The sequence below is a fragment of the Antechinus flavipes genome, chromosome 3 (genome assembly GCF_016432865.1).
Source record: "Antechinus flavipes isolate AdamAnt ecotype Samford, QLD, Australia chromosome 3, AdamAnt_v2, whole genome shotgun sequence".
Classification (NCBI taxonomy): domain Eukaryota; kingdom Metazoa; phylum Chordata; class Mammalia; order Dasyuromorphia; family Dasyuridae; genus Antechinus; species Antechinus flavipes.
The window spans coordinates 566,730,812-566,757,499 of NC_067400.1; the positions used below are offsets into that span (position 1 = coordinate 566,730,812).

The 26,688-nt window shown below is 39.6% G+C and overlaps 1 protein-coding gene across 1 annotated transcript in view; it reads left to right on the plus strand.

Annotated features, from left to right (window-relative positions):
* The window catches only part of SMAP2 (small ArfGAP2), a 58,759-nt gene extending 33,372 nt beyond the window's left edge, over positions 1 to 25,387 (plus strand). Inside the window, exons 2-10 of the mRNA XM_051987782.1 lie at positions 4,311 to 4,444; positions 5,853 to 5,938; positions 7,068 to 7,146; positions 10,582 to 10,668; positions 11,252 to 11,333; positions 13,764 to 13,876; positions 14,365 to 14,530; positions 16,268 to 16,584; positions 24,155 to 25,387. Coding sequence (XP_051843742.1) covers positions 4,311 to 4,444; positions 5,853 to 5,938; positions 7,068 to 7,146; positions 10,582 to 10,668; positions 11,252 to 11,333; positions 13,764 to 13,876; positions 14,365 to 14,530; positions 16,268 to 16,584; positions 24,155 to 24,280 — 1,190 coding nt within the window. The 3' untranslated portion in view covers positions 24,281 to 25,387. The remainder of the gene's footprint in view (positions 1 to 4,310; positions 4,445 to 5,852; positions 5,939 to 7,067; positions 7,147 to 10,581; positions 10,669 to 11,251; positions 11,334 to 13,763; positions 13,877 to 14,364; positions 14,531 to 16,267; positions 16,585 to 24,154) is intronic.
* Positions 25,388 to 26,688: the final 1,301 nt, after the last annotated feature.

Sequence of the window (26,688 nt, forward strand, 5' to 3'; positions counted from 1 at the left end):
AAATCAGTACAAAAGGGAAAAATCACAAGAAAGAAAAAGCAAACAACAAAAAAAGGTGAAAATTGTTTTGATCTGCATTCTGTCTCCATAGCTCTCTCTCTAGATGCACATGGCATTTTCTATCCCAAATCTATTGGAATTGATTTGGATCATTGTATTGCTGAGAAGAGTTAACTCTAGCATAGTTGATCATCACATAATCTTGCTGTTACTATGTTCATTCTTCTCTTGGTTCTATTCATTTCATTTAGCATCGGTTCATGTCTTTCCAGGCTTTTCTGAAATCAGCCTGCTTATCATTTCTAAAAAACAATAATATTCCATTACATTCATATATCATATACTATAACTTATTTAGCTATTCCCCAGCTGCTATAAAGATTTTTGCACATGTGAATCCTTTCCTCTCTTTTATGATCTCTTTGGCATAAAAATCACTTGAGTGAGACTGCTGGATCAAAGGGTATGCTCAATTTTATAGCCCTCTGGGCATAGTTCCAAATAACTCTCTTAAAATGGCTGGATCACACATGTGCAAAAATGTTTGTAGCAGCCCTTTTTGTAGTGGCCAGAAACTGGAAACTGAGTGGATGCCCATCAATTGGAGAATGGCTGAATAAGTTATGGTATATGAATGTTATGGAATATTATTGTTCTATAAGAAACGATCAACAGGATGGTTTCAGAAAAGCCTGAAGAGACTTACATGAACTGATGCTGAGTGAAGTGAGCAGAACCAAGAGAACATCATACACAGCAACAAGATTATGTGATGAACCACTTTGGTGAGTTTGACTCTTTTCAACAATGAGGTAATTCAAGGCAATTCTAATAGACTTCTGATGAAAAAGGCCAACTATATCCAGAGAGAGAATTGTGAAGACTGAATGTGGATCAAAGCATAGAATTTTCACCTTTGTTATTATTCTTGTGTTCTGTTTGCTTTTTCCTTTCATGTGTTTTTTCCCTCTTGCACAGCATGATAAATATGGAAATGTGTTTAGAAGAATTGCACTTATTTAACTTGGATTGCTTGATGTCTTGGGGAGGAGGGCAGGGAAAAGAGAGGGAGAAAATTTTGGAACAGAAGATTTTACAAAAGTGATTGTTGAAAATTATCTTTGTATTCAGAAAAATAAAATGTTATGAAATTTTTTAAACAAGCAAACAACAAAAAAAGAATTTTTAAAAAGGTCTGGATCAGTTCACAACTCCACCAGCAATGAATGTGTTCCAGTTTTCTCATATTCTCCTCCAAGAACTAATGTGTTTTCTTTTTTTTTTTGGAGGGGGGGCGGTTATGAGGCAATTGGGGATAAGTGACTTGCCCATAAGTCACATAGCTAAGAAGTGATAAGTGTCTGAGGTCAAATTCGAACTCATTTCCTCCTGACTTCAGGGCTGGTGCTTTATCCATTGTGCCATCTAGCTGCCCCAACTAATATGTTTTCAGTTCTTCATTTTCCTGAATGAACAGTTATAGATATTTCTCCCAAATACTTTGAAATATTAGGATAAAGTCCTAGTAGTAGAGTCTCTGGGTTTACAACTCTGATCAGTTTTGTGATACTTAGACTTGTTACATGTAACACTCCAAAGGATTTGCCATCAGTCTGCAGTCCCACCAACAATTTATTAGTATCTATTTCTTCACAGTCCTCCAATAACATTTAGCTGCCAGGCCTTCTTTTAAAACTTTTCTGACTTGGGTAGAATCTGACAGAGATTGCTTTCAGCTGGTATAGCCTAAGAAGCCAGAATCATCTCTAAGGCATGACAAAGCAATAGAGAAAGGCTTTCCTGGAAAATCCTAAACATATTAATAATGTTTGTTGAATGAATGAATGAATACAATCATGTGTGTGGTACCACTCTAAAGGAAACTAAGTCACTAACTATATTCTGCCACTGCTCTAAATAGTATGAAGTTGTATAAGTAAACACTATGTTGGGAGAAAGGTTTTTGTGTTTTTTCATGATGTTATTATTGATATTTCTATATTGGGGCCTTGTATTATGGCACTCCCAGTGCTGTGGCTAGTCCCACGTGTTCCTTAGAGTGTACAAAATGACTATGATTACCTTAGAATGTCATGTAGAGAATTGATAAGATCCTAACAGTAGGCTAAATGATGAACAATAACCTCCTTCTTGGTGTAAACTAGGAAGCCAGCAGGGAGGCCACTATAACTGACATGTAATTCATGCTTTTGCATCTAGTTTTGCTCTTAGCGTGATGGTAAGAATTAGCTAGCCATGAATAATCAAGGAGTCAATGCTGCTGACTTTTTATGTGAAATGTGATTTTTTTTTAAACTGCTTTTGAGACCTAAATTTTACAGCTCCTAAGTGAGAATAGCAGTGTGAAAACAGTACACAGTTCTCTAGGAATCCTCCTTTGCCCAAACCTAGGTATTGACTTGACCCTTGATCTATGTGTGTCTGTTTGTCTGCACTGATGCTTGTAATTTGGAGTGTGTGAGCCACTGAAAAAAGTTTTTATGAATTTGATCCTGAGCAATTGGGTATTTTGGAAAAGCCACATATGTGTCTGTAGACAGATTCTCAGTTTTAACTGTTATTTGGTGACATGAAGGTATGGAAAGCTTTGCAGTGTAGCAGAGATTGAACTTGGAATGGAGTTCTGAGACTCCCTTCTGTCACTTTTTAGTGCTGAGGGTCATGGAGGTCATCTAGTCCAACTCCCATCTTTGACAGAGAAGCTGAATTCTGGAGGTAAAGTACCTTGCCCAAAGTTTCACATAGGTAATAAGTAGCAGAGTCTATATCTCAACACGTCTTCTGATTCCCTCTCACCTATCCAGGATTCAGTTTTTTAGGGGAGAGTTGCCCTGTGAGATCTACAAATCTCTTTCTAATTCTTGACATTCTGGTACAATATCTTGTGGTGCTGTACTGAGTTGAGACTTCAGGTAGAATGAGTCCCATCTGGTGATTGTAAAAATTTTTGGGACATTTGTTTAGATATCAGCCTAGCACCTAAGTACTTTTTATATAAAGAAAATTGTCATTTATGATTGATTTGAATTTCTAAAATCTAATGCCCGCCTTTCCAAACATTATTTATCTCCTTCAGAATTCCTGTCAAACACTGCAGTTTGATGGTCTGCTATCTAAAACCTGCAAAGTTTCGCTATTGCTATCTTAAGCACAAGACCTATTTGTTTTGAGGAGATAGTGTCAGACACTGGACTATAGAAAATAATTCAGTGTCTCTTCTTCCTTTTGTTCACTCCCTTGATCCTCCTTAATGTAACACCATCATTCTGTTACTGGTATTATATTTGTGGAGGTTCTATGGTAAATGTCTATAATTTTAAATCACTTCTTTCCCTTGTGACTTCCAAAGAGGAGATGACTAATAATTAAGTACAATTATGAGATATTACTCTAATCCATTGCAGAGGGCTAAGAGGAATGATTCTGTACTGGTTTTGTTTGCAGTACGTGTCTGAGAATCTCATTGTGTTGAACTAGGATTGTGAAGTATTTGGTCTAATTTGTTCCTATGGCTTAACCAAGCAGGGACACTGACCGAAGTGGAACACAGCTGTTAACATAGCACTGTTACTTGTTTTGTAAACCTTGGAGAAGGGTGGGAAAGACCATAAACAAAAACCTGAGTTTCATCATAGGCCTTGGGCTTTCTCTCTTCGTGTCTCTTACTGTTCAGTCATGTCTGACTGTGATCCCATTTGGGGTTTTCTTGGGAAAGATATAGGAGTGATTTGCTATTTCCTTCTCCAGTTCATTTCAGTTTAAGAAACTGAAGCAAACAAACAGTTAAACGACTTGCCCAAGGTCACACAGTTAATGAGTATCAGAGGCTAAATTTGAATTCAGGAAGGTAGTCTTTCAGACTCCAGGTCCAGTACTGTATTCACTGTGTCAACTGTCTGTGAGTTACTGATAGAAAAACTGAGCAATTGTAAAATCCATTAATATAGGAGATGGGTAACTAGGTAGCAGCTACCAGACTCAGAAAGATAGAGGCTGAGTGGAAGATTACATTGCTTTGCTATCCCTCTTGGGCTTTTTCTTCTCGTTTAATTATAATACAGCCTATGATTTTGGGTTCTGACGTCAAATAACAGGCAAAGAAAGCTTGTTGGTGCTCTCTACTAGTTTGAAGGAACTAGTAAAAGGTATATTCCATTGAGCTTCTCTGGTCTCTATTCTTATGGGAACATAGAAGTTTTATGGCATTCTTCTCTTTTGGAACCCCTTCTATGGACAAAATCTTGGCCAGTATAATAAATAACCAGCCCTTTCCCTGACCCTCCTCATAGGACCACGATGGGCCTCCTGGAACATTGGTGTATTCATCTGTATCCGATGTGCAGGAATTCACAGGAACCTCGGTGTGCACATTTCCAGGGTGAAGTCAGTCAACCTAGACCAGTGGACACAAGAGCAGATTCAGGTAATGGAAACAGCCCAGTTAGCACAGCTGCCACAAACATGAAGGCTGGTAAGCATTCCTTTCCCTGGAGGGTGGGTCACCAAAAATATTAGGTGAGCACAGAGGTCACAGAGCACCCTTCATTTGGGAATGCTCCCTGTTGGAGGCAGTAAGTAAACTACATGGTAATTAGTGTCGTGGTGTCTTAGATAGTAGATGGTTATCAGGAATTATTGTGGCCAAAAAATGTCATCTGGTGATGAGACTTTCAAGCTTTGCCAGGCTGGTCTTCAGCTAATGGACATAGTTTCTTACTGGACCCATACTTGAAGCCTTTTGCTTGGTAGCAAAACTTGTGCTCCATCTTCAAGAGCTCAAGGTTTCTTCCACACGAAGATTAGGTGTTAGAAAAGAATTTTAGTGGAGTAAATAAAAAAGCGAAAGTGTCTTTTAAGTTTCCTTGGGTCAATACAAACTCTTTTGTCAGTGGGTTGTGATTTTGTTGGTGGAAGAAATATTTGTAAGGATAAAATTTCAGATAATTGATATATTGACATGATGACAATCAAAACTTGGTTTTCTGTCTTCAAAAAGCAATATAACCAAATGGAAACTTCTTGTTTTTGAGAGAGTAGATTTGGATTTAGAACACATATATGTAGTTTCTGCCACTTGTGAAGCTGGGCAGGCCTCTCCCCTCTCTGGGTCTCAGTTTTCCCTACTGTAAAATGAGGAACTTGAATTCGGCAGTTTTCCAAGGTCCCTTTTAGTTCTAAAGACTTTTGACTCCCTCTGAATTTTCTCCCCAGTCTCTTTGGGATAATCTGGTCAACTGAATCAGTGCCAAAGCTGTAGGGCATTGCACCTTATACTTTGTCTGACTTTCTCTACAGGGTGTGGATAAGCAGTGTTCCTGTGAAAATTACATATCTATGTAAAACTTCATATATTTACAAGGATCACTTCAGTCTTGTATGTCCCCATTTTTTCCCTGCAGACTGCATGCTGAGACTCTTCTTACTGTGAAGTGATTTAGAGTCCTAGAGTAGTAGTATGCCTTACCTGGGCTCTTGCTGCACTCCAGTCATAGAGCTGGGATTTTAACTACAGACTACCCTCAAAAACCCCATTTCCCTAGAGATGTGTGTGACTGTTTTTATCTCCTTTTGGTCTGACTGAAGTGTCAGTACTTTGGCACTAAAGGGATGGTTTTTTTCAGGGTAAGTGTGCTTGTGAACTGTTAAAGACATAGGATATCAGGCTCACCTTTTCCTAGGGACACTGTGAAGCTGTGGAGATAGCTGCTCTTTTAACTGGCTTCCTCAATGAGATAGAAACCCAAATGGGAGGAGGCAGGTCTTCAGTGGGACCTATTAAGTATCATCCCTTCTAAAGAACATTAGGTTTCAGTGCTGTCTTTGAATTGCAGTGCATGCAAGAGATGGGGAATGGGAAGGCCAACCGACTGTATGAGGCCTACCTACCTGAAAACTTCCGGCGACCTCAAACAGACCCGTATCCTTTCTGATCTGTGACTTCGTGCACCATGGAGGCTGGTGATTGAACATTGCTTCATCTCAAATTTGGGGCAGCTATGTGGGGACTATTCTGTGCAATTGAATGCCCCAGACCTTTCCTCATAGCAGAAATTTCACATGTCATGTTACGAAGGGAAGGATTCTGTCCAGAAATTGATTTCTAAGCCAAATGTTCCTAGTCAGAATTTTAGTGAGTTCATTGTTCATTCTCTCACATGGCATCATCTCTGACCATTGAGAAATCTATGAAATCATGGAAAGAGAAAGTAGTTTGCTGTTCTCTTTCTGTCCATACAGTCCAAAATGCTTTCACATGCAATCATTTCAACTCATTCTTTCTACTCTTATCTGTGAGAGAATTAGAGCTGTTGACTAGTTTACTTGTTTGGGGAGGAGGGAACAGCAAAGAATGCTGAGTATTAAAAAACAGAGCATGTGCTATGTTTACCACCTGCCTGTTAAGTGTGTTTCAGAAGATTTTCCTTTTCTTTGTTTGGGAGAACCTTCCACGAACTCAGATCCCACCTCTGTTCTGCCTTCATTTTAGAATATGATATGACAGAGAAAATTTAATCCCTGTTGCCTATCCCTCTGGCAATGGTTCTCTGTAGCTGACTAGGCCACTCTTCAGAACACAGACTCAGAGTTTGTGAGTAGCCCTACACTCAAAGCTTTTTTGGTGTGGTTAGGTCCTATCGGGTTAGGTCCTACACTGATGCTCCAGTGGCTGTGTCTTCAAGAGGTTTCACATGATAAAGCTTCAGACTAGGAACTTAGTGAAGGCAAGTTTCAATGGCAGACTCTTCACTTTAGCTATTCACAAGGATCACAGATAATGAGATACTGATAAACTTGAATGAGCTATAGTTAAAGGATAGGAGGTTTATTCCCAAAAACTGGCCATGAGATACCACAAGAAATGTGGGGAAGCCTCCTTTGGGGATGGGGAGGAAATGAGAATTTGTTGGGAAAAGGAAAAACAAGAAAGTGGCATATTAATATCTTTTGTTTTTACATCTCCTACATTTCTCAGCTCTAGTAGTTTTTTTTTTTTAAATTAGTGTCCACCATCCTTGTTTACTTCATCCTTAATCAGCTGCTTTCAGAGCTGTAGAAGGATTTATCAGAGATAAATACGAGAAGAAGAAGTACATGGACCGAAGCCTGGACATCAATGCATTTAGGGTTTGTTTTATGTCTTTCCGGTTATTTTAATAAGCTTATAAATGAGGTCAACCAAAAAAAGAATCTGGAAATCACCTTGCAAGAGACTCACAAACCACCAGTACCCAGCCCTTTAAATATGTCAGAAAAAGGAAGGAAGTTAAATAGAGAAATATGGGGCCATCCAGTGATTTGGATGGGAGGTGTTCTAGAGCTAAAAGAGACTGAATTCTATGCTTGATTTATACCAAGTTTGATGTCGGGGAATTCCCACTTTCGTGTTGGCTCCTTGGACCTTGGCAAGTACAAATTACTAGATAATAAAAGGTAAAAACATAGATAAATTGTTCTCTAAATTAACAAGGCAAGACAAGTCCATGTGCTAGGGAACTTTGCTAAGAGTGAGTGATGAAAGGCAAAAAATCTAATTTCTGCCTTCTAGTTTGATGGGAAAGACAACGTCCAGACAATTATGTATAGCTAAGCTCTGTCCAAGACAACAAAAGTAATCAATAGAAGGAAAGTAGCAGCATTGAGGGTATTCAGGATTTCTTTTAGAAAGTAGGACTTTAGCTGCTCCTGAAGAAAGCCAGGAGATAGAGATGTGAAGATTGTCCTCCGTGCAGTGAAAATGCCCAATTAGTATAGGATAGGATAGTTTTGTTCAAAGAATAGTAAGGAGATTTAAGTAGATTCTTAGACCAAACCAACAAAGTAAATCTAGATAAAAATGCTAAGAAGGGATGGTAAACAAATTAATTTTGTCTAACTATTGGCTTAAGTGTGAACCTGTTATTACAAATGGCCATTATGCCATCATGATTGTCAAAATTGCTCCCATGGCAGAAGGGAGGATCTGGGAACTACTAAATAATAAATCTTATTTCCAGATCCAGTAGTCTTGTGAAGTCTATAATAAGCATTCAGGATTGTCATATATGGAAAGAAAGCCTATTGGTGAGAGACAGGATGAATTCATTAAAGACAAACATTTACCTAAATAATCAGGGCTTTTTGAGAAGATAAATATGTTGAAAGGAAGTACTAGATATCATATATATCTAAAAACTTTTTTACTTTAAAGATTATCTTTTTAACAGGTGAGTTCTTATAAACATTGCCTTTCCTGAATGCTGATCTAAGAAATAGATTGTCAGACATAGTGATAAATGGAAACTTCTATAGACAAAGAAATGGAAAGAGTAGGGTTCTTCAGAGGTCAAAGCAGGAGCCAGTCTTTAGTAGTTATTTCCATGCAGTTCAACAGACTTAGAACCCAGTGTATTCAAGGAATTGCATAAGGTGATGAAGATAAGAGTACACAGCACTTGCCCTCAAGGAGCTCACATTCCAATGAGAGGGATGCGACCCACATAGAAGTGAATATGAGAAGTGTTCTAGGAACTACAAGAGCCAGGCAAAGTGTTTTGAGAAATTTGAGAAAGGAAAGGTCTCTGACTCCTTAAAGGAGAATATGATGAAAAATGCTTCAAGGAGGAAGTAGCAACACATGAATTGGTGCTTAAAGAAAAGAAGAATCATAACCAGCGAGGGGTAAAGGAAGAATGCCAGGGTGCTACTTAATGTTTAATTCAGTGGAATTCAAAAAACCCATTTGCAAAGGTGTGGATGTAGGAAGGAACAGGACAAGAATGGAGTAAGGGCAAGGAAAAGAGTCATATGAGAGAGACTGAGTGGGTTCATTGGAACCAAATTCTTTTATAGTTGAATATTAGGATCAGGAATTTAAACTTTTATAGGAAAAGGGATTGAATCTGATTTCATGAGTCTTGGGAACTCTCATGTGAAGAAATCCTGTCTACTAAGAAAGGTTGGCATCATCTTTTCAGCAGGTAGTCTTAAGAGAATTGTCTGAGATATTAAGAGATTTAGTGACTTTCCCATTATTTTCCAGAGTGGGGACTTGAACCCAATTCTTCCAGGCTTCAGGGCCAGCTTTATATCCACTATCCCCTGCTGCTTCTCAGAGTCAACTTGAATAGTCTTCCTAAGAGATCTGAAGGTGGAAGTAGGCAGTTAATCCAAGTTGTGAGTGATACCAGTCTCGTGTCAAGTAGTGAAAAGGCATTGGGAATGTAAGATCACAGAAGATTTTGCTAGCCTTGGTTGAATGGGAAGTATAGTAATAGATAAGTTTCAGTGTAGGTATTATTTTGGGAGAAAGTTTATGCATAGCTTGATGTGTTCAGACCTGTCAGTAATGTCTCATGGCACATTGTTCCCAGAAGATAGCTATCCATTTTTCATCCATGGTAATAAAGGCATCATTAAGAAGGATGTTGGGAGTAAAACAGATTGTCTACCCATTGTGAATCAAAATCCAATTAGATATGAGCCAGAGGAACCTGAAAAAGAAAAACATTAGAACCTTTTAAATTACATTTTTATCAAAACTTATATATCTGCATTTGGAATTATGTCCTTATACAACAGTTCCATGGGACTAAAAGATCACTGACTTTTGAACTCCAAAAGAATCTAGGTTTAAATTCAGGGAACATCTTGGTTCATTCCCTCTGTGAGCCTGAGGAAGTCACTTCCTTTCTCTCAAGCTGAGTTTCCTCATCTGTAAAATGAAGGTTAGATTAGAAGATTTTAAAGATCACTTCCAGCTCTAAAAGTCATAGGCTTCTAAGTTTTTAAGGGGTAGGGGAAAGGAAAATGTTGTATGAAGATCAAAAGCGTAATAATCTTTAGTCTGAAAAGATGACATCAGACTCAGGTGAAATATGGTCACAGCCATTCAGGCTGTCTAGTCCTTCCTGATCTGAGCAACCATATAAAATCTTGAACCATCCTTATTTTACCCAGTCCAGGAATGTTAGATTGAGAAAGGGGTGACACCTTGGAAGAGGTGAATGTAGAACACAGAAGTCCTACTTGAGCAAACTAAGTAGTCATCTTGTAACCCCCAAGAGATGTAGAGATGAGAAGAGATTTGGTTTTTAAATTCCTAGATAAAGACCCATGCTGGTGAGAACTCACGTTTTTGTGACTTTTTGGGATTTCCATGGTCCTTGCCCTATCTGGACTCTCAGAGGTGGGCACTTATTAGTTTTTTCATTCTCATTCTATACTTGGGGAAAGGGATGCTTCTGAGGGCGCAGAACTGATTAAGTGGGGGCATCAGGATTCGGACTCCTAGCTCCAGACCCCTGAGTTGAGCTCTCTTGCCTCCGAGATGCCCCCTCGTTTTAAGTTCCTAAAGGAAACTCATGTCTGTGGGCATGTCTCATGTCTCTGTCTGATGAGCCATCCTTGCGGCTCTCTTGAGACACAGTGCCCAGCAGAAGGGGCTGCAGCTCCAGCGAGGTTGCAGCAGCATGGCCTTGTGGAACTCGGAGCCCTTCTGGGGGCCTGAGTTCGTAGTGCTTGGAATTGGTTCTGATCACTGTGGGTCTTATGTGTTCTTCTGCTTTGTCAAATCCTTCCCAGAAAGAAAAAGATGACAAGTGGAAAAAGAGCACTGAGCCAACTCAAGAGAAGAAAGTGGAGCCTGTGATTTTTGAGAAAGTCAAGATGGTGAGTGGCAGCGAGAGAGCCTCCCCTGTGACCCTGCTCAGTTCTAGATGACTTTGCTTTGCAGGGTTTCCCTTGAGACTAGGCAGGAACTTTGAAGCTCCATAAACAAGAGGTCCATTCCATTCATGGCCCTGTGACTCTGGAGCATAACCCTCAGTGTTGATGGAAATGCCTTCCAACCCTTAAGCACTTGGTCAACTTCTCTTCCCTTTACTCTCCATCAGCCTTTCCTGATTTCTTGTTCTTTTGTGGGCCCTTTTAAATGGCCTCTTCTTCTCTTGCCTTTTCTGGACTTAAGAGATTGGTTTTCAATGTGCCTCCCATGGTATCAGAGAGTCCTTTCATTTTCCTTAGATGTGACCAAACCAGCAAAGTTTTGTCACTTTAGGTCACTTACCTCTTTCTTCTTGACAGTGTTTAATGTTGCTTTCTATTATTTCCTATCAGTTGCTCTGAATAATAGTAAATGTAGTCCAAAGAGTATATGTTGTTTTTTATGAAACATTTTAAAAGAATCCTTTGGGGGGAAAATTTGCTTCATTTCTTTAATAAACAACAACATTAATAATGTTTTTCATTTTAGCCTCAGAAGAAGGAAGATCTGCAGCTACCTCGAAAAAGCTCCCCCAAAGCAATTGAGCCTGTAATGGACTTGCTGGGTCTTGGTAAGGGTTATGCCTTCCCTTTCTTTCCTGATCTAAAAAACTCTGCTTTGGTTGCTTTGAAGAGCATCTGGTACCCAAATGCTGGGGCTAGTTTTCTTTCCTGGGGTTTGCTACCATACCTTTGTATGTACCATACAAAGGTATGGTAGCAAACCCCAGGAAAGAAAACATCACCTCGGATGTATTCAATGCCTATTGTGCCCTGTGCTGGGAGTATAAAAATCCAGATGGCACAGGCCCTTTTGTCAAGGAGCTTGTAGAATCCAAGAGGAAATACCATGTATGTGAATATGATGCCAGGGAAAATGAGAAATGCAAAGATAAACTTTGGGAAAAGGGCATTTAGGAATATGAGAGAAACACCTTCCCCTCCACTGTTTAGCTGTTAGAGTAGGGGGTAGCTTCATGGATCATGAAGCTTTTGAAAATGGTTGTTATACATATCTAACATATATAGGACTGCTTGCCATCTAGGGGAGGGGGTGGAGGGAGGGAGGGGAAAAATCGGAACAGAAATGAGAGCAAGGGATGTTGTAAAAAAAAAATTACCCTGGCATGGATTCTGTCAATATAAAGTTATTATTAAATAAAATAAAATAAAATATTAAAAAAAAAGAAAGAAAGAAAATGGTTGTTATAAATCCCCTCCCCCTACTTTCTCACTCCAGGAGACAAGAGTTGGAACTCTTCAATAGTTACATTCTCTCTCTCTCTCTCTCTCTCTCTCTCTCTCTCTCTCTCTCAATAATAATAGCTTTTTATTTTTCTAAATACATGTAGTTTTCAACATTCACCCTTGCAAAACTTTGGGAGGAAGAAGGGAGAAAAATTTGGAACATAATCTCCCTCTTCCCCAGACAGCAATTAATCCAATATAGATTAGACATGTGGAATTCTTCTAAACATTTCCACATTTATTCTACTCAAGAAAAATCAGATCAAAAGGGAGAAAAAAATGAGAAGAAAAAAAAACCAAACACCTAACAATAACAAAAGGGTGAAAATATTGTGCTCCACACTCAGTCACCATAGTCCTCTGGATGCAGATGGCTCTGTCCGTTACAAATCAACCTCAATAGATATATTGAGCAGAAAATATATTGACAAATATATATTTAAATAAAAATATTTAAAATAAATATATTTAAAATATTTAAATATATAGTTTTCCCAAATACATACAAAGACAGTTTTAACATTCACCTTTGCAAAACCTTGTATTCCAAATTTTTCTCTCTCTCCTCCTTTCCTCCCTCCCCAAGATAAAAAGCAATCTGATGTAGATTAAACATGTGCAGTTCTTCTAAACACATTTTCATATTCATCATATAAGAAAAATCAGATCAAAAGAGAAAAATGCAAAAAATAAAAAACCAAGTAGACAACAAGAAAGTGAAAATATTATACTTTGATCCATATTCACTCTCCGTAGTTCTCTTTCTCTGGATATGGATGGAACTCTCCATCACAGTCTACTGGAATTACCTTGAATCACCTCATTGTTGTAAAGAGCCAAGTCCATCACAGTTGATCATCACATAATCTTGTTACTGTGCATGATGTTCTCTTGGTTCTACTCATTTTACTTAGCATCAGTTCATATAAATCTTTCCAGACTTTTCTGAAATCAGTCTGCTCATCCTTTTTTATAGAACAATAATATTCCATAACATTCATAAACCATAACTTATTCAGCCATTTTCCAGCTGATGGGCATCCACTCAGTTTCCAGTTTCTAGCCATTATAAAGAGGGCTGCCACAAACATTTTTGTACATGTGGGTCTCTTTCCCTTCTTTAAGATCTCTTTGGGATATAAGGCCGATAATAAAACTGCTGGATCAAAGGGTATATATAGTTTGATAATTTTTTGAACATAGTTTTAAATTCTCTCTCCAGAATGGTTGGATCAGCTCACAACACCAACAATGCATTAGTGTCCCAGTTTTCCCACATCCTCTTTAATATTCATCATCCCAGTCCCATCCTAGGATTCAAGACTTTACTAACAGGTTAACTCCTTGGCAACACTTGGACTGTAAGTGACTGGTTTATAGCTTTAACCTCATCATGATTCATGGACCAGTATGGTGGTGGCTTTGGGATTCGTTGGGTTCCACACAGATCAGATTGTAAGCTTTCTGCCCCTTAAGAATATGTTTCATGAGTTATTGGGGAAAAATGAATCACCTAGAGACCAACTATAATGATCCTATGCTTACTTAGTCACATTGATCTTTAGGTCACAGATGCACAACTCTTTGGCCTTTGCAGGTCAGATGATCTGGCAAGAACTTTTGTTCAACCTCAAGAACCCAAAGTCATTTCCCAATAGTGATCACTAGAATGTTGCCTCCCATCTAGCATCAAAAACAAGTGGTCATTGTTAGCATTTGCTTATGTTTTTGTGACTTCTGTCCTCTCTTTGTAGATGCTCCTGTGGCCTCCTACAGCATTGCAAACAGCAAGACCAGTAACACTCTAGAAAAGGATCTAGATCTCTTGGCCTCAGTTCCATCATCTTCTCTCTCGGACTCCAGAAAAGTGAGACTTCTGAATTTGGTTAGGCTTTGAAGCAAATGCTGGGAGGGAAGAGTATTTAAAATTTTAAAACATCAAGTCCTTGGATGGATTTGCTGCCTTATTCCTTAATTGACTTTACCCGACCAATTATGCCTTCTGTGTCCATTTCATCCACCAATGTCTTCTTGGTTTTATTTGTCTCTTATTTGGAAAGAGAGGGTCTTAAATGGGTTAGTGTAAAGTTCTAAAGGCTGGCTGAGTCACCTTCTTGTGATCATCTTCTTGGGGGGGAGGAGGGGAGGGGGGGAGAGGAAGAAATAGCCATCCTTGAAGAGCCCATCAAGCAGACAGCTTCAGCTTTACTTTTGGATATGAATGACTTCATCTCAGAAAAGTTGAACTTTAAGCTATGAGTTGTTAGAGTTGATGTCATTACTGACACTTGGGATGGGAAAGTAGATTGAGTTGTATTCCTTTGTCCCTGAGGTCCCTTCTCTCTTTGCTCTAAGGTTGTAGGATCCATGCCAACTGCAGGGAATGCCAGCTCTGTTCCTGAAAATCTGAACCTGTTTCCTGAACCAGGGAGCAAAGCAGAAGATTCAGGCAAGAAACAGCTCTCTAAAGACTCCATCCTCTCACTTTATGGATCACAAACTCCTCAGATGCCTGCTCAAGGTAAATTTCTTATGGAAGGAGCTTAATGGGCATTTGCAGTGTTAAAGAATAGATATGTGGGGTTGATAGATTAAAAAAAATTAATTTAGGAGTTGGAGGGGTATTTGCTACTAGTGCAGCCTTAAGTACTTCTGAGCATCCTATCTTAAATGAACCTGTCTAACTCTTTTTGAGAAGCTACAAAATGGCAGGAGGCAGATGCCAATTTAACAAGTGCCATATTTCCAATTCATTGTAATAAGAGATAGGGATCGGGGATAGGCCAGAGCCAGCCAAAGGAGGGAAGGCAACTGAGATTCTGAGCTTGGCTTTAGCAACACTTAGTCATAAGCCAGGATGAGCTATTGAGGAATAGGGCCTTTGACAAGAGTGTGCTAGTCTCTCACAGTCTTAGGCTGTCCACTCAAACCAGCCTGGATATTAAAATCTCATAGCAAGCCTCTTGCTGGGAGTTATTTAGATATCAAGGCGATCTAGAACAAGCCAGACTGGCTCTGCCTATCCATGGACTTGAGACCCCTCAAAAAATTTCACAGATTAAAGTATGGCTTTGTCCCTGCCTCCATTCTGTAGATGGGCCCCTTTGAGAACCTCCTTTTCCCTAGTATATCCACACATAGCTCTCTTGTCCCTGTTCCCCATTAGTGTTGTAGCTCCCTAAGAAGAGAAAATTATTTTTCTTCTCTAGATCCCCTTTACAAGTGATTTCTGCCCTTTTTTTTTTTTTTTTTTTTTTTTTTTTGTCCAGACCTCTGATTTCATCAGGGTAGAAGGCCCTCATGTAGAAATGTTTTCCACTGATGGCGAATCAGCAACTTACCTGGACCCTGAGGAGTTACTTATTTGTCTAAGATTTTACAGTTAGTAAGATCAGGACTTGAACCCTTTTCTTCCTGATTCCAGAATCAGAGGATCTGGCTTCAGATCTTCCACTCTTTACCACCTTTGTACCTATTAGCAAGGCTCTTCTCTAAGTCTCATTTTCTCATCTGTAAAAAGAAACTATTGGGCTGGTTGATCTCAGGTCTCTTCCAATTTGGATATTCTCTGGTTCTGATATTTTTAAGAATACTGACTAGAGTATATATAAATAGCTGGGAGTGCAGTCCAGGATGTGAGCCCTGGATAGGGTGCAAGAGAAGAGCAAGCTCCACGAGGATGAAAGAGGAGCTGAGACCCGAGCAGATTTGTGAGGAAGAGAAATCTGAAATAGAAGGAAAGAGCCCCAAAGGAAAACAGCCCTAGGGGAGCTTAGGAGCAAGCTGAAGCAGAGAGGCAGGCAGCCGCTTAGCTTTTTGGAGACAGGCAAAGTCACATTCCCTTCCTAAAACTTGTTTACTTGTAAAATGACGATGACAATTCTTGCATTGCTGACCTCCCACAGTTACTGTGAGGAACAAGTGCCGAAGAAAGGAGAGCTGTTGTTACCCTGCTGTTAACTACCATTTAAAGGGCTCAGGGCAGGGCAGGAGAACCATAACTGGTGTGGGCATCTGGAAACCCGAGCCTGAGGCCCAACTCTCGTGTGATGTAATGGGGATATGTTTCACGTCTCAAATCTCACAGGGTTGTTGTGGCTGCAACAGAGGTTCAACAATGGTCTTAAAGAAGAAAGTCCCTGTCAGGCTGTCTTTGGGACACCACTGGAAAAGACTAGATGGGGTTAGCTGTTAGCGTGGGCTTGTTTCTAGGCCTTCCCCCAGATCCCTAATAAATGTGCATATTCTCTCTCGGCAGCGATGTTCATGGCTCCAGCTCAAATGGCCTATCCTGCAGCCTACCCCAGTTTTCCTGGTGTCCCTCCTACTGGAACCATGATGGGGGGGATGATGCCCCCTCCAGTGGGCATGCTGGCCCAACCTGCAGCTGCTGGGATGGTGGCCCCTGTAGCCATTCCACCAGGCTACGTAGGCGGTGTGCAAGCTGCAGTGATGGGCGTCCCCAATGGCATGATGGCTGCCCAGCAGGCTGGCTACGTCACAGGCATGGCGGCCATGCCCCAAACAATGTATGGAATCCCACCAGCACAGCAACTGCAATGGAACTTGGCTCAGGTGAGATTTAGCCTTCTGTGGAGGCTATCACTTCATTGCTGCCTCCTTTTTTATTTCTTCTCTTCCTCTGCCCAGAGGAATCTATTATATGTTTTTTCCCAAGGAGGTTTACATTCTTATAAGGTAAGTTCTGCAACACCTTCCTTCTCTAACTCTAGACTTCAGAGGAAGACAAGCCTGAGGAGGGATGTGGTCACTGCCTTCAAATATTGAAAGACTGTCATGAGGAAGTGGAATACTTATTCTGCTTAGAATCAGAGCAGAGCTTGGGCTGGCTTCAGAACTAGGGAACCCTTGGTTAGTGGAGGCTAGTTAAGCACTTGTCAGGAAACTGAAGATCAGTTTCCTCTTCAGGTATACATTGGACTAATTGACTTTTGAGCTTAGTTCCTTCTAACTCTTTAAGAGTTTGTGATCTTAAAAGAACAAAGCCTTAATATGTCAAAATAAACTAGCCATAGACCAACATTTCACACCCCATACCAAAATAAGGTTGAAATGGGTGCATTATTTAAATATGTAGGGTGATGCTATAAGCAAACTGGGAAAGTAAGGGATAGTTTACTTGTTAGATCTTTGGAGAAAAAAGAAATTTATGACCAAACGAAAAATAGAAAACATTATGAAAGAAGAGAGCCTTTTGGATGTTTAATTTTTTATTAGAAATATAACATCAAGAAATGTCAGTAGACGATGTTGAGAAAATCAAATATTGTCTTTTATATTTGTGTGGAATAGAGTTAGATAAGGTGAACTTACATATGTGAATTCTTTTTCTGTAGTTTATTTTTATTATTTCTGTGTTTCCCCTATGACCTGTATAATATGTGCAGGCTTATATGTATCTGAAGCCTGAAGGCCTGATTTTCTGTTTCCTAGAAATCAGGTGATTTGGAGGAAACAGAAACCTTCCATTCCAATCTTTCCGGATAGCAACAACCAATTAGATGCCTCCCTTCTCAATGTTCTCTTATTTGTGATGTAATCTCTTATATAAAAGCTGTGTATCTTTACTACTTTTTTAGCCCTCCTACCACGAGCTTTCTCTTTCTTATCTCGTGATAGAATGGCTTATCTTCCAGAGGTATAATAAACCACCTTTCTGCTTTCTATTTTGAGTGATCTCTGAGTAGTCATTTTGGGTAAGGGTTTTCTATATCCCACACATATTTGATTTCATTCTGTAATCTATTCTCTAACTACCACCCCTGATTCTTTGTCTCTGAATTAAGTTTAAAAATTGTTTTTCTACAAATCACATTAATTGAAAGAAAATTATCTCTGCACCAATAGCTGCTCTTATACAATTAGAAGAAATCTCTTATTCTTAAAAGGTGATTATCTGGGGGTATGGTCTTTTATCTGCAGCACTGACTGACTGTGCTTAAACAAAGTCTGAGCTACCTGTGGCACTAGTTAACTATGCAGGTGCACATCCCCAGGGAGCTTTCCCTAGCTATAAGATGGAAGGAGGGATTGTTGCTAACCTTGCAATCTAGACTTTCATCCAATCATGTTGTTTATCATTATCACTGATTTAGGTTTTGTATCCAGTCATATAGTTTTCCAGCAGTGATGCTTCTTGTTTTTTTCTCTGTTGTACTTCTCAAAACTGTATGACGGCTAGTAACTCCTACCTCGTGATCTTTTTGGCTTCCTGAGAAGCAGAAAAGCCCATTTTCTTAGTAATTGCTAGCCTTACCAATAAATTGAACATGCTTGGAACTTTATGCCTCAATTTATCTTAATTTCAATTGTGACAAGTTTAAATGAAACCCTGTCAGAAACCTATTTCCATTTTTTTTTTACTAATTATATGAACATTAATTAATTTCTCCCTTTTCGTCACTTCTGTCTCCAGACTTAAAAACCAATAAAGGCAACAAAACTTTATTTTTTAAATCATTTTATGTATGTATTCTTATTCTGTTTGCTCTTTGCATCACTTTATGAATGTTTCAGTATTTCTTTGCATTTATCATTTTTCATAATAGTGATGTTCTTTTATATTGCTATAACACAATTTAATCAGCCATTTACCAAACATTGAACATACAGATTATTTCTAGCTTCTTGCTGTTATAAATACTGCAAAAGTATTTTTTGTACAAATAAGTATTTTAAATAATGTCCTTAGTATATAATAATAGAGGCTCCTATTATCCAGCAAGATGAATTAGAAACATTGATGTGTGTGTGTGTGTATGTGTGTGTGTGTGTTTACTTTTATAATTTCCTATTGCTGCTGCCAAACACCAATCTTCCTAATTAGCGAAAAGCAAAAATGTTTCTTTTCTACCAAGAATGCCTTGGATTCCCTTTCTGCCAGAGGGCAAGGGCTGAACAGCCAACGATGTAGTGGAACGAACAGTGGACTTAAGAGTACTTGGATTTTAATCCTGACTCTACTATTGGCTATTTTTTTGATCATGGACTTTGTCCTCTAAAATTAGGGGTTGGGCTAGAAGGTCCTATTGGTTTTGATATATAGGTTATGATATCCTATGATTCTATAAACCTTTTGTCTAAACATCTGAATTCAGCCTTTTCCCTTCTGTCTGGTTTGGTTCTCTTATGCTTCCTTCTTGTATACTTTCTGTAACATGGTGAAAGCCATTTCAATAGCCTTCTTTGGGCTTTTAAAACAAGTTTCTTTTTTGGGATTCCTTCTTTTGCCCCCAAATGGGTTGCTGTCTTAAGCAGTCTTGGTCCCTGACTTCTCCAGAACTCACTCAAAGAATCTTCTGTCATGTTAACTTTCTCTTGTATATTCTTTTTGAAGGACTTTGGAGTGGGGCTGTGCCTCCTCGATTTTTAATCATGGCCCCTTTGAAACACTCTAGTTTCCTCCTTCCCCCTTTGCCTGTTCTAAATGAACTGATGCTGGTCCCTTGCATACATAGATTCCAAAAGTATTCATCTGGCCTGCAGTAGCACAGGCTGGGATGGAGATGTTGCCCCTCACAAAGGAGGATACTTAATTTGACACACTTAGAGTTTGGATAAGGGCTTCAGAGAAGGGACTTACCAGGGAAGGCCTTAAATACTGATCATAGCCAACAATCTTTGACTTCCTGAGTCTCAGGGTTCTTGGCAGTCAGCTCTCAGTAGAACTTGTCATCTCAAGATGTGATGGGAACAGTGGCTGCCTTATGCCAAATGCACTGAAAAAACAACCCATTAAGTCTGGAGGTCTGAGTTCAGTTCCTTTGCTTAGTGTTCTTGGACTGTTCTCGAGCTATTTGTTTTTTCTTCCTGAACCTTAACTCCTTCATCTGTAGAATCACAGAATTTGAGGCTAGCATCTCAGAGACTAGCAAGTTCAATCTACAACTGAATGAAATACTCCTCAGCAGCTTACCCAACAAATGATTGTCCAGTCTTTGCTTAAAGACTTCCATGATTAGGGAACTCACTACTTTTTGAGGCAAATGAGGATAACCTAACTTGACCTCTGGAATTATTACTCTCTGGAATCAAGCAGGACAAAAATGTTCTAGCTTCCACAGGACATCTCATTAATTACTGGAATATACCTGTCATGTAGTCTTCTTCTCAAGTCTTCCCCAGGGTGGGCATTCCCAGTTTTTTCAGCTATAGTTCATGTGGCACAGAAATTCATGTCCCTCATTTTTTTGGATGCCCTTTTCTGGAAATTCTCCAGCATGTTAGTGACCTTCCTAAAATGTGGTGCCATGACTAACACATTACTCCAGATGTCATCTGACCAGATCAAGGAGAGTGGGACTGTCCCCTTTTTTATTTTGGGTACAATGCCTCTTTTTAAACACAGCCTGAGATTGCTTTCGTTTTTTTGTCTGGCATATTACCTTATTGATCTGCAGTCCACCAAAACCCTTAGATCTTTTTCAGACCTACTAAGCATTTATCTTTTAATCTTTTCACTCACCTCGACCCTCTCTCCAAAAAGGGAAAAAAATCAAAACCTTTATACCAAATATTGGCCATATCCAAGAATGTATGTCTTAAAAATCTTTAGTCCATCACTTCACTGTCAGGAGTTGGTTAACAGGTGGCTACATCATTCCTTCTGGAATTATGGCTGGTCATTGCCTTGATGAGAATTCTTAAGTCTTTCAAAGTTATTTATCTTTACACTGTTATTTGTGTATGAGTGGTTCTGTTAGTCTTACTTATTTCATTCTATATCATTGTGTTTTTTTTCAGGTTTCTATGACCCATTTTTGTTAGCTTTACCAATAAATTGAAGATGCTTGGAACTTTGTACCTCAATTTATGTTGGCTCCTTGTAATCACTGTAGATGTTCATTAGATCTTATCATTGTAGATGTTCATTAATCATCATTTTAATAACATGTTTTAGAATTTTGCCAGGAATCAAAGCAAAGTTTACTGGCCATAGAGTTTGCAAGCCCTGAGTGTGTCTTCCCTCTTTTTGGAAACTAGGACTTGCCTTTCTTCAGGCCTTTTCCAGATAGCTCAGCACTCATATCACTACTGTAGTTTGTCTAGATCAGGTGACTTTTTCAAGACCAGATAGGTGCTATCCTTAATATCTCCTAAATAATCTTGGATTCAGCCCCATTAGCCACTTTGAAAACATAGGCAAACAGAAATTTGCTGTTACAAAATCTAGAATGATTTTTAGATTCTTCTGAATTTCCTCTCTATTACAAGTTCTAAGTTGATTTGTTCATTTCCCAGTGTTTCCATTTTTTCTATCCCAGGATCTTCTTGTTGAAAATCAGACCTGTAATAACAGTTCTCTATTTTGGTTCCTTAGGCCTGTTTGGAGCAGGAAAATATCATTAAAGCAATTCAGGATATTATTTAATCTGCTCTACTTTTTTTTTCCTATTTATTTATTTATTTAGATTTTTTTATTGATAGAACCCATGCCAGGGTAATTTTTTACAGCATTATCCCTTGCACTCACTTCTGTTCCGATTTTTCCCCTCCCTCCCTCCACCCCCTCCCCCAGATGGCAAGCAGTCCTTTACATGTTAAATAAGTTACAGTATATCCTAGATACAATATATGTATGCAGAACCGAAAAGTTCTCTTGTTGCACAGGGAGAATTGGATTCAGAAGGTATAAATAACCCAGGAAGAAAAACAAAAATTCAAACAGTTTATATTCATTTCCTCGTGTTCTTTTTTTGGGTGTAGCTGCTTCTGTCCATCCTTGATCAACTAAAACTGAATTAGCTCTCTTTATGGAAGAGATCCACTTCCATCAGAATACATCCTCAAATAGTATCGTTGTTGAGGTATATAATGATCTCCTCTTTCTGCTCATTTCACTTAGCATCAGTTCATGTAAGTCTCGCCAGTCCTCTCTGTATTCATCCTGCTGGTCATTTCTTACAGAACAATAATATTCCATAACATTCATATACCACAATTTACCCAACCATTCTCCAATTGATGGGCATCCATTCATTTTCCAGCTTCTAGCCACTATAAACAGGGCTGCCACAAACATTTTGGCACATACAAATCCCTTTTCCTTCTTTAGTATCTCTTTGGGGGATATAAGCCCAGTAGAAACACTGCTGGATCAAAAGGTATGCACAGTTTGATAACTGTTTGATCTGCTCTGCTTTTGGAAGAGAGAGCTCTCCAGCAGATGCCTGGATCCCAGCACTGCTATACTCAAGCCTTTGTGCTAAGCTTGTGATTTTCCCCAAACTCTCCATGTATTTCTTTTTTACTTAGGTGTTTTGTCACCTCTGTTTTTGTCTGCCTTGATCTCTTAACACATTTTCCACCTTTTCTTTTTTTTAGTGGATTTCCTTTGCAGTTCTGTGAATTTCATATTATGTATTTATTGGGTTTTTTTCTTTATTAAAGCTTTTTATTTTTCAAAACATGTGCATGGATCATTCAACATTAACCCTTGAAAAACCTTGTGTTCCAATTTTCCCCCCTTCCTTAGATGGTAAGTAGTCTAGTATATGTTAAATGTGGTAGAAGTATATTTCAAATCCAATATATGCATACATATTTACATAATTATCATGCTGCACAAGAAAAATCAAATCAAACCAGAAAAAAAAAATGTAAGCAAACTACAACAAAAAGAGTGAAGATGCTATGTTGTGAACCAAACTCAGTTCCCACAGTCCTCTAGGTGTGATGGCTCTCTTTGACATGAGATCATTGGAACTGCTTGTTGACGAGAGTCAAGTCCATCAGAATTGATTATTGTATAATCTTGTCATCTCACCTTTTCTTAACTGGATTTCCTTAACATATATTCTTCTGCCCCCATTTTTTTTTTTTTTTTGCTAGTCTCTTGAATAGCACCATATATCTACATGAGCCCAAGGCTAATGTTAGTGATACCCTGTAAAGTCAACTTTGCCGTTTTGGGGTCTCTACTTCTTGTTACCCTGTACTTTGCAAATTTTTGTATTGATACTGTGATCCAAGATTGTAATTTCATGGATGTTGTTCCTTGTGAACTTCAAGGTTTCTCTACTGTGATTATTCTTGTTCTCTTGGTAGATATATATAAAGGCAGTTATTTCCATGCCTCTTTGTTTGTTTAAAGTCCTTATTAGATTTGCAAGCTTCTAAGCATTTTTTTTTACCAGTCTTTGGTAGGTCTACTCCATTCCTGGGTAGGAACCTGTCATTCCTTTATTTTAAGCCATGACACAGAAATCTAAATTCTCCTTTTGCACGCCATTTTCCTTAACCACTTCTTTACTCTCCAAGACTGGTTTTCTCTTCTGAATCTCTTGCTTTCAGGCAGAAATGATGAAAATACCATCTGTGCCCCAGGATCTTCAATTTTTTGCCAAAGATTTTCCAATTTTTAAGAATGTTTTCTAGGTTCCTTCCAATAGCTTCATTTGTACACCTATAAATCACTAGAAACAGGCATTGTCATTTAGTTGTCATCTACAGTATTCCTCTACCTAATTTAAAGATTTTTAAGGAAATCACTATGTTATCTTTAAAACACTCCAAGAATAAGCGTTATTAAAACGATGTACTTCAGATATTCAGGGATCTCTATAATTTCATGCCAAGTCACAATTCATAAACTATTTTTGAAGATTGCTTATCTTCACTCTTTGATATCACTCTGCAGCCAAATTAGTGACTTGAACCTCCTCATTCAACTAATCTGGCCTTCAGATGACAAATGTGTCCATGACTTAAGTGTTCACAGACTTCCCCATGGGTGTAGGAGCTGTTAGAGTGGGTGCTTCATTAGCGTAATCTTTGAGAATTGCCTACCACAATGAGCATATGATCATTTCAATTTTTCTATTGTTTTAAGGCTTACAAAGCCTTCACATACTCCTGTGAGATAGCATATTTTTCCCACTCTGCTGAGGAGGAACCAGAATTTCAAAGATGCTAAGTAAGCAGTCTTAAACCATGGCTGTGCAGCTGATGACTGAGAGACCTTGACCCCAAGATCTTGATTGGTGCACTAGCTTAAACTTTCTCCCATAGACCCATCCTAAGCAGCAGATTTCCTTAGCATAAAGCCAGGGGCCTCTTTTTTGCATGGATTGGTCACTCTTGGTCCTTGACATCAAGGCTTGAAAACGTTCTTTCTCCCTTCCAGATGACCCAGCAGATGGCTGGAATGAACTTCTACGGCACCAATGGCATGATGAGCTACGGACAGTCGATGGGCGGTGGGAATGGCCAGGCAGCCAATCAGACGCTCAGTACTCAGATGTGGAAATAAAAGCGGAGCACCTGCATTGTTACCACTGTTCCCCAAACCTCCCTCTTCTCCCTTCTCCCTGCTTTCCTCTCTACCTCTTCCTGTTTTGTTCGGAAGTTATTCTAGGAGACATACAGGGTTTGGCCTCCCCTATAGCCTGTTCACTTCCCCTGCCCTGCCCTGTCCCCTGTACTTGGGATCTGCTTTCTGCTGTCAGTGCCCCATGTCAATGCCCGTGTCTTGGTGCGTAATCTTCCTCAAAGGGGCAGCAGAGCGCACTCTAGCACCATGGGATTGCACACTCCCAGAACCCTTTTCCTTACGGAGGGGAGGCATCTGCCCCCATAGCCTCTGAGAGAGGATACCAGGAGAGAGGGTTAGGAGCCCCTCCGTATTTATCCATAAAGTCTTTTTGTTTTTAAGTTTGCTTTTTGGGGGAGGGAGGGGATTGAGGAGTGCTGGGTAGGAAAGAGGATTGTAATCAAACTCCAATCATGGGTCTTTGTGAAGGGGCTTACCAGGCTCAAGCTGAGCCAAAGCCCTTCTGAGGGAGGGAGAGCCAGGGTCATTTTGCTCTGTCCCAAGCAGCCCTCTAGGGCTTTAGTCCTTGTCATTGGCACCCAAGTCACCATGAGGCTCTGCTGCCTGGAGAACAGGCTGCATGCACACATGGTGAGAATGGGAAGTGTGCCCTTCTTATGAATGGCTTTTTATTTTCCCATCCAAACTGGAGGGGTGGGGGGTTGGTTGGTTTAAAAAAAAATTTTAGATTAACAAACTAACAGAGTTAATTTATCAGCAGCAAAGAGCTATTTGCCAGTTTTTTTCTTACAGTTTTAAAAACGTGTTATCTGCTATCCTAATCAATGCCTCCCTCCTTTCCTCTCCCTGCCCTGCCGTCCTCTCTGTTCTGGGGTAACCCTGGCACCTCTGTTTCTTGCATAGTTTACACTGTGCATGAAGTCAAGACCCCCCAGGCAGCTTTCCTGTCAATCACCATTCACCTCACTAGAAAATCAAAACAAAAAAATTTTGCTTAAAAGATTTCATTTGCGTGAACCAAAATTTTCAGTTGACTTTCTCCTGTGTATATGTAAATTCCTTAATAAATATTGCAGTGAGATGCTGTGTGTTTGACTATGTGTCTGTATTTGTAGGTCTCTCTGGACCATCTTTGGATACCTGGCTTTCTAGAGGTAGTGAACAGCCTGGAGATCGTGGCTGGGTCTAAAGAGGGAGCTCTGGAAATCACTTTACTTCCTTAGTGTCCAGTGTCTTTAGATACAGTTACTAAGGACCAGGACCATAAGTAGAAAGGCTATCATCTCGACATAACAAGGTAGAAGATGTATATTGTAGAATATATATACTCAGTCTGTATATTGAAAGTCAAATTCAGAAGTATCTCTAATGACCACCAGCCTTAGAAGGAATTGGAACACAGGCCAGAACTAGGAGTTATGTTGGAGAAGCTGTGCGCTACAGCCACAGAGCAGTTAAGTGGCCCGAGCTTGGAGTAGCCCTCTCTCAAAAGCAGGTTGAGGGGAGTGGGGTGGGGGGGGCGCACAGGGCCACTAGGGGGCACCAGGAGGGAGCATCCTTGGACCAGCCCTGAAATCAGGGAGTGGGTGGAGCTAAAAGACTATCAATCAATCGTGGCCTTTGCTCTCAATATTTTGAAGGGGTACTTTTGAGGGCCAGACTGGGAGTCCAAAAATCTACCCAGCAGTTGTGTCTGTCTTTGGGCAAATAGCATCTCTGAGCCCTAGATAACATCATGACTTTATAATAAATATGTCAAGTAGAAAGAGGAGGGGAAAATCTGCCTTTGGAAAGTCTGAGGGGCCAAAAAGATGGCAGCCATGAATGAAGTCCCCAAGAGCATCGTTCTTCTAGAAGTTATGCAGTAGGAAGATGAGGCGGAGAAATATCTGGGGCTTCAGGAAAAGGGTTGTATGTTCATTTATTTTAAGCTTGAAGGCCAACTCCCTCATTTTACAGATGAACACCCATATTTAAGACTCAAGTGACTTATCCTGGGTCACAGAGATAGTAGGCATTCTCCATCTTGCCATCATGAGATGAAGCACTGTCTTGGAAAAAGAACTGCACTCGTGTTTTGGTGTTTAATCCCAACTTTGCTCTTTCTACCTGCATCTGTCTGAGCTCTGTTTTTTCATCTCTAAAGTGAGTGTATGTCAGAGCTAGAAAGGACCTTGGAAATTTTCCAGTCCAATAGGAACCAGCTCTGAGACTTCATGGTGACACATGCCCAGGAGAAGACATGGCAACACCCCCCTAGTGCTCTCTTGCTTACACCTTCCTGCCTCTCATGTGGAGCTTTGGAATGGCTCTAACTCATCTGCAGCTGTCGATGTTTTCCGTTTCACAGGACAGATCATTCAAAGGAGGCATCCAACAAACCACTT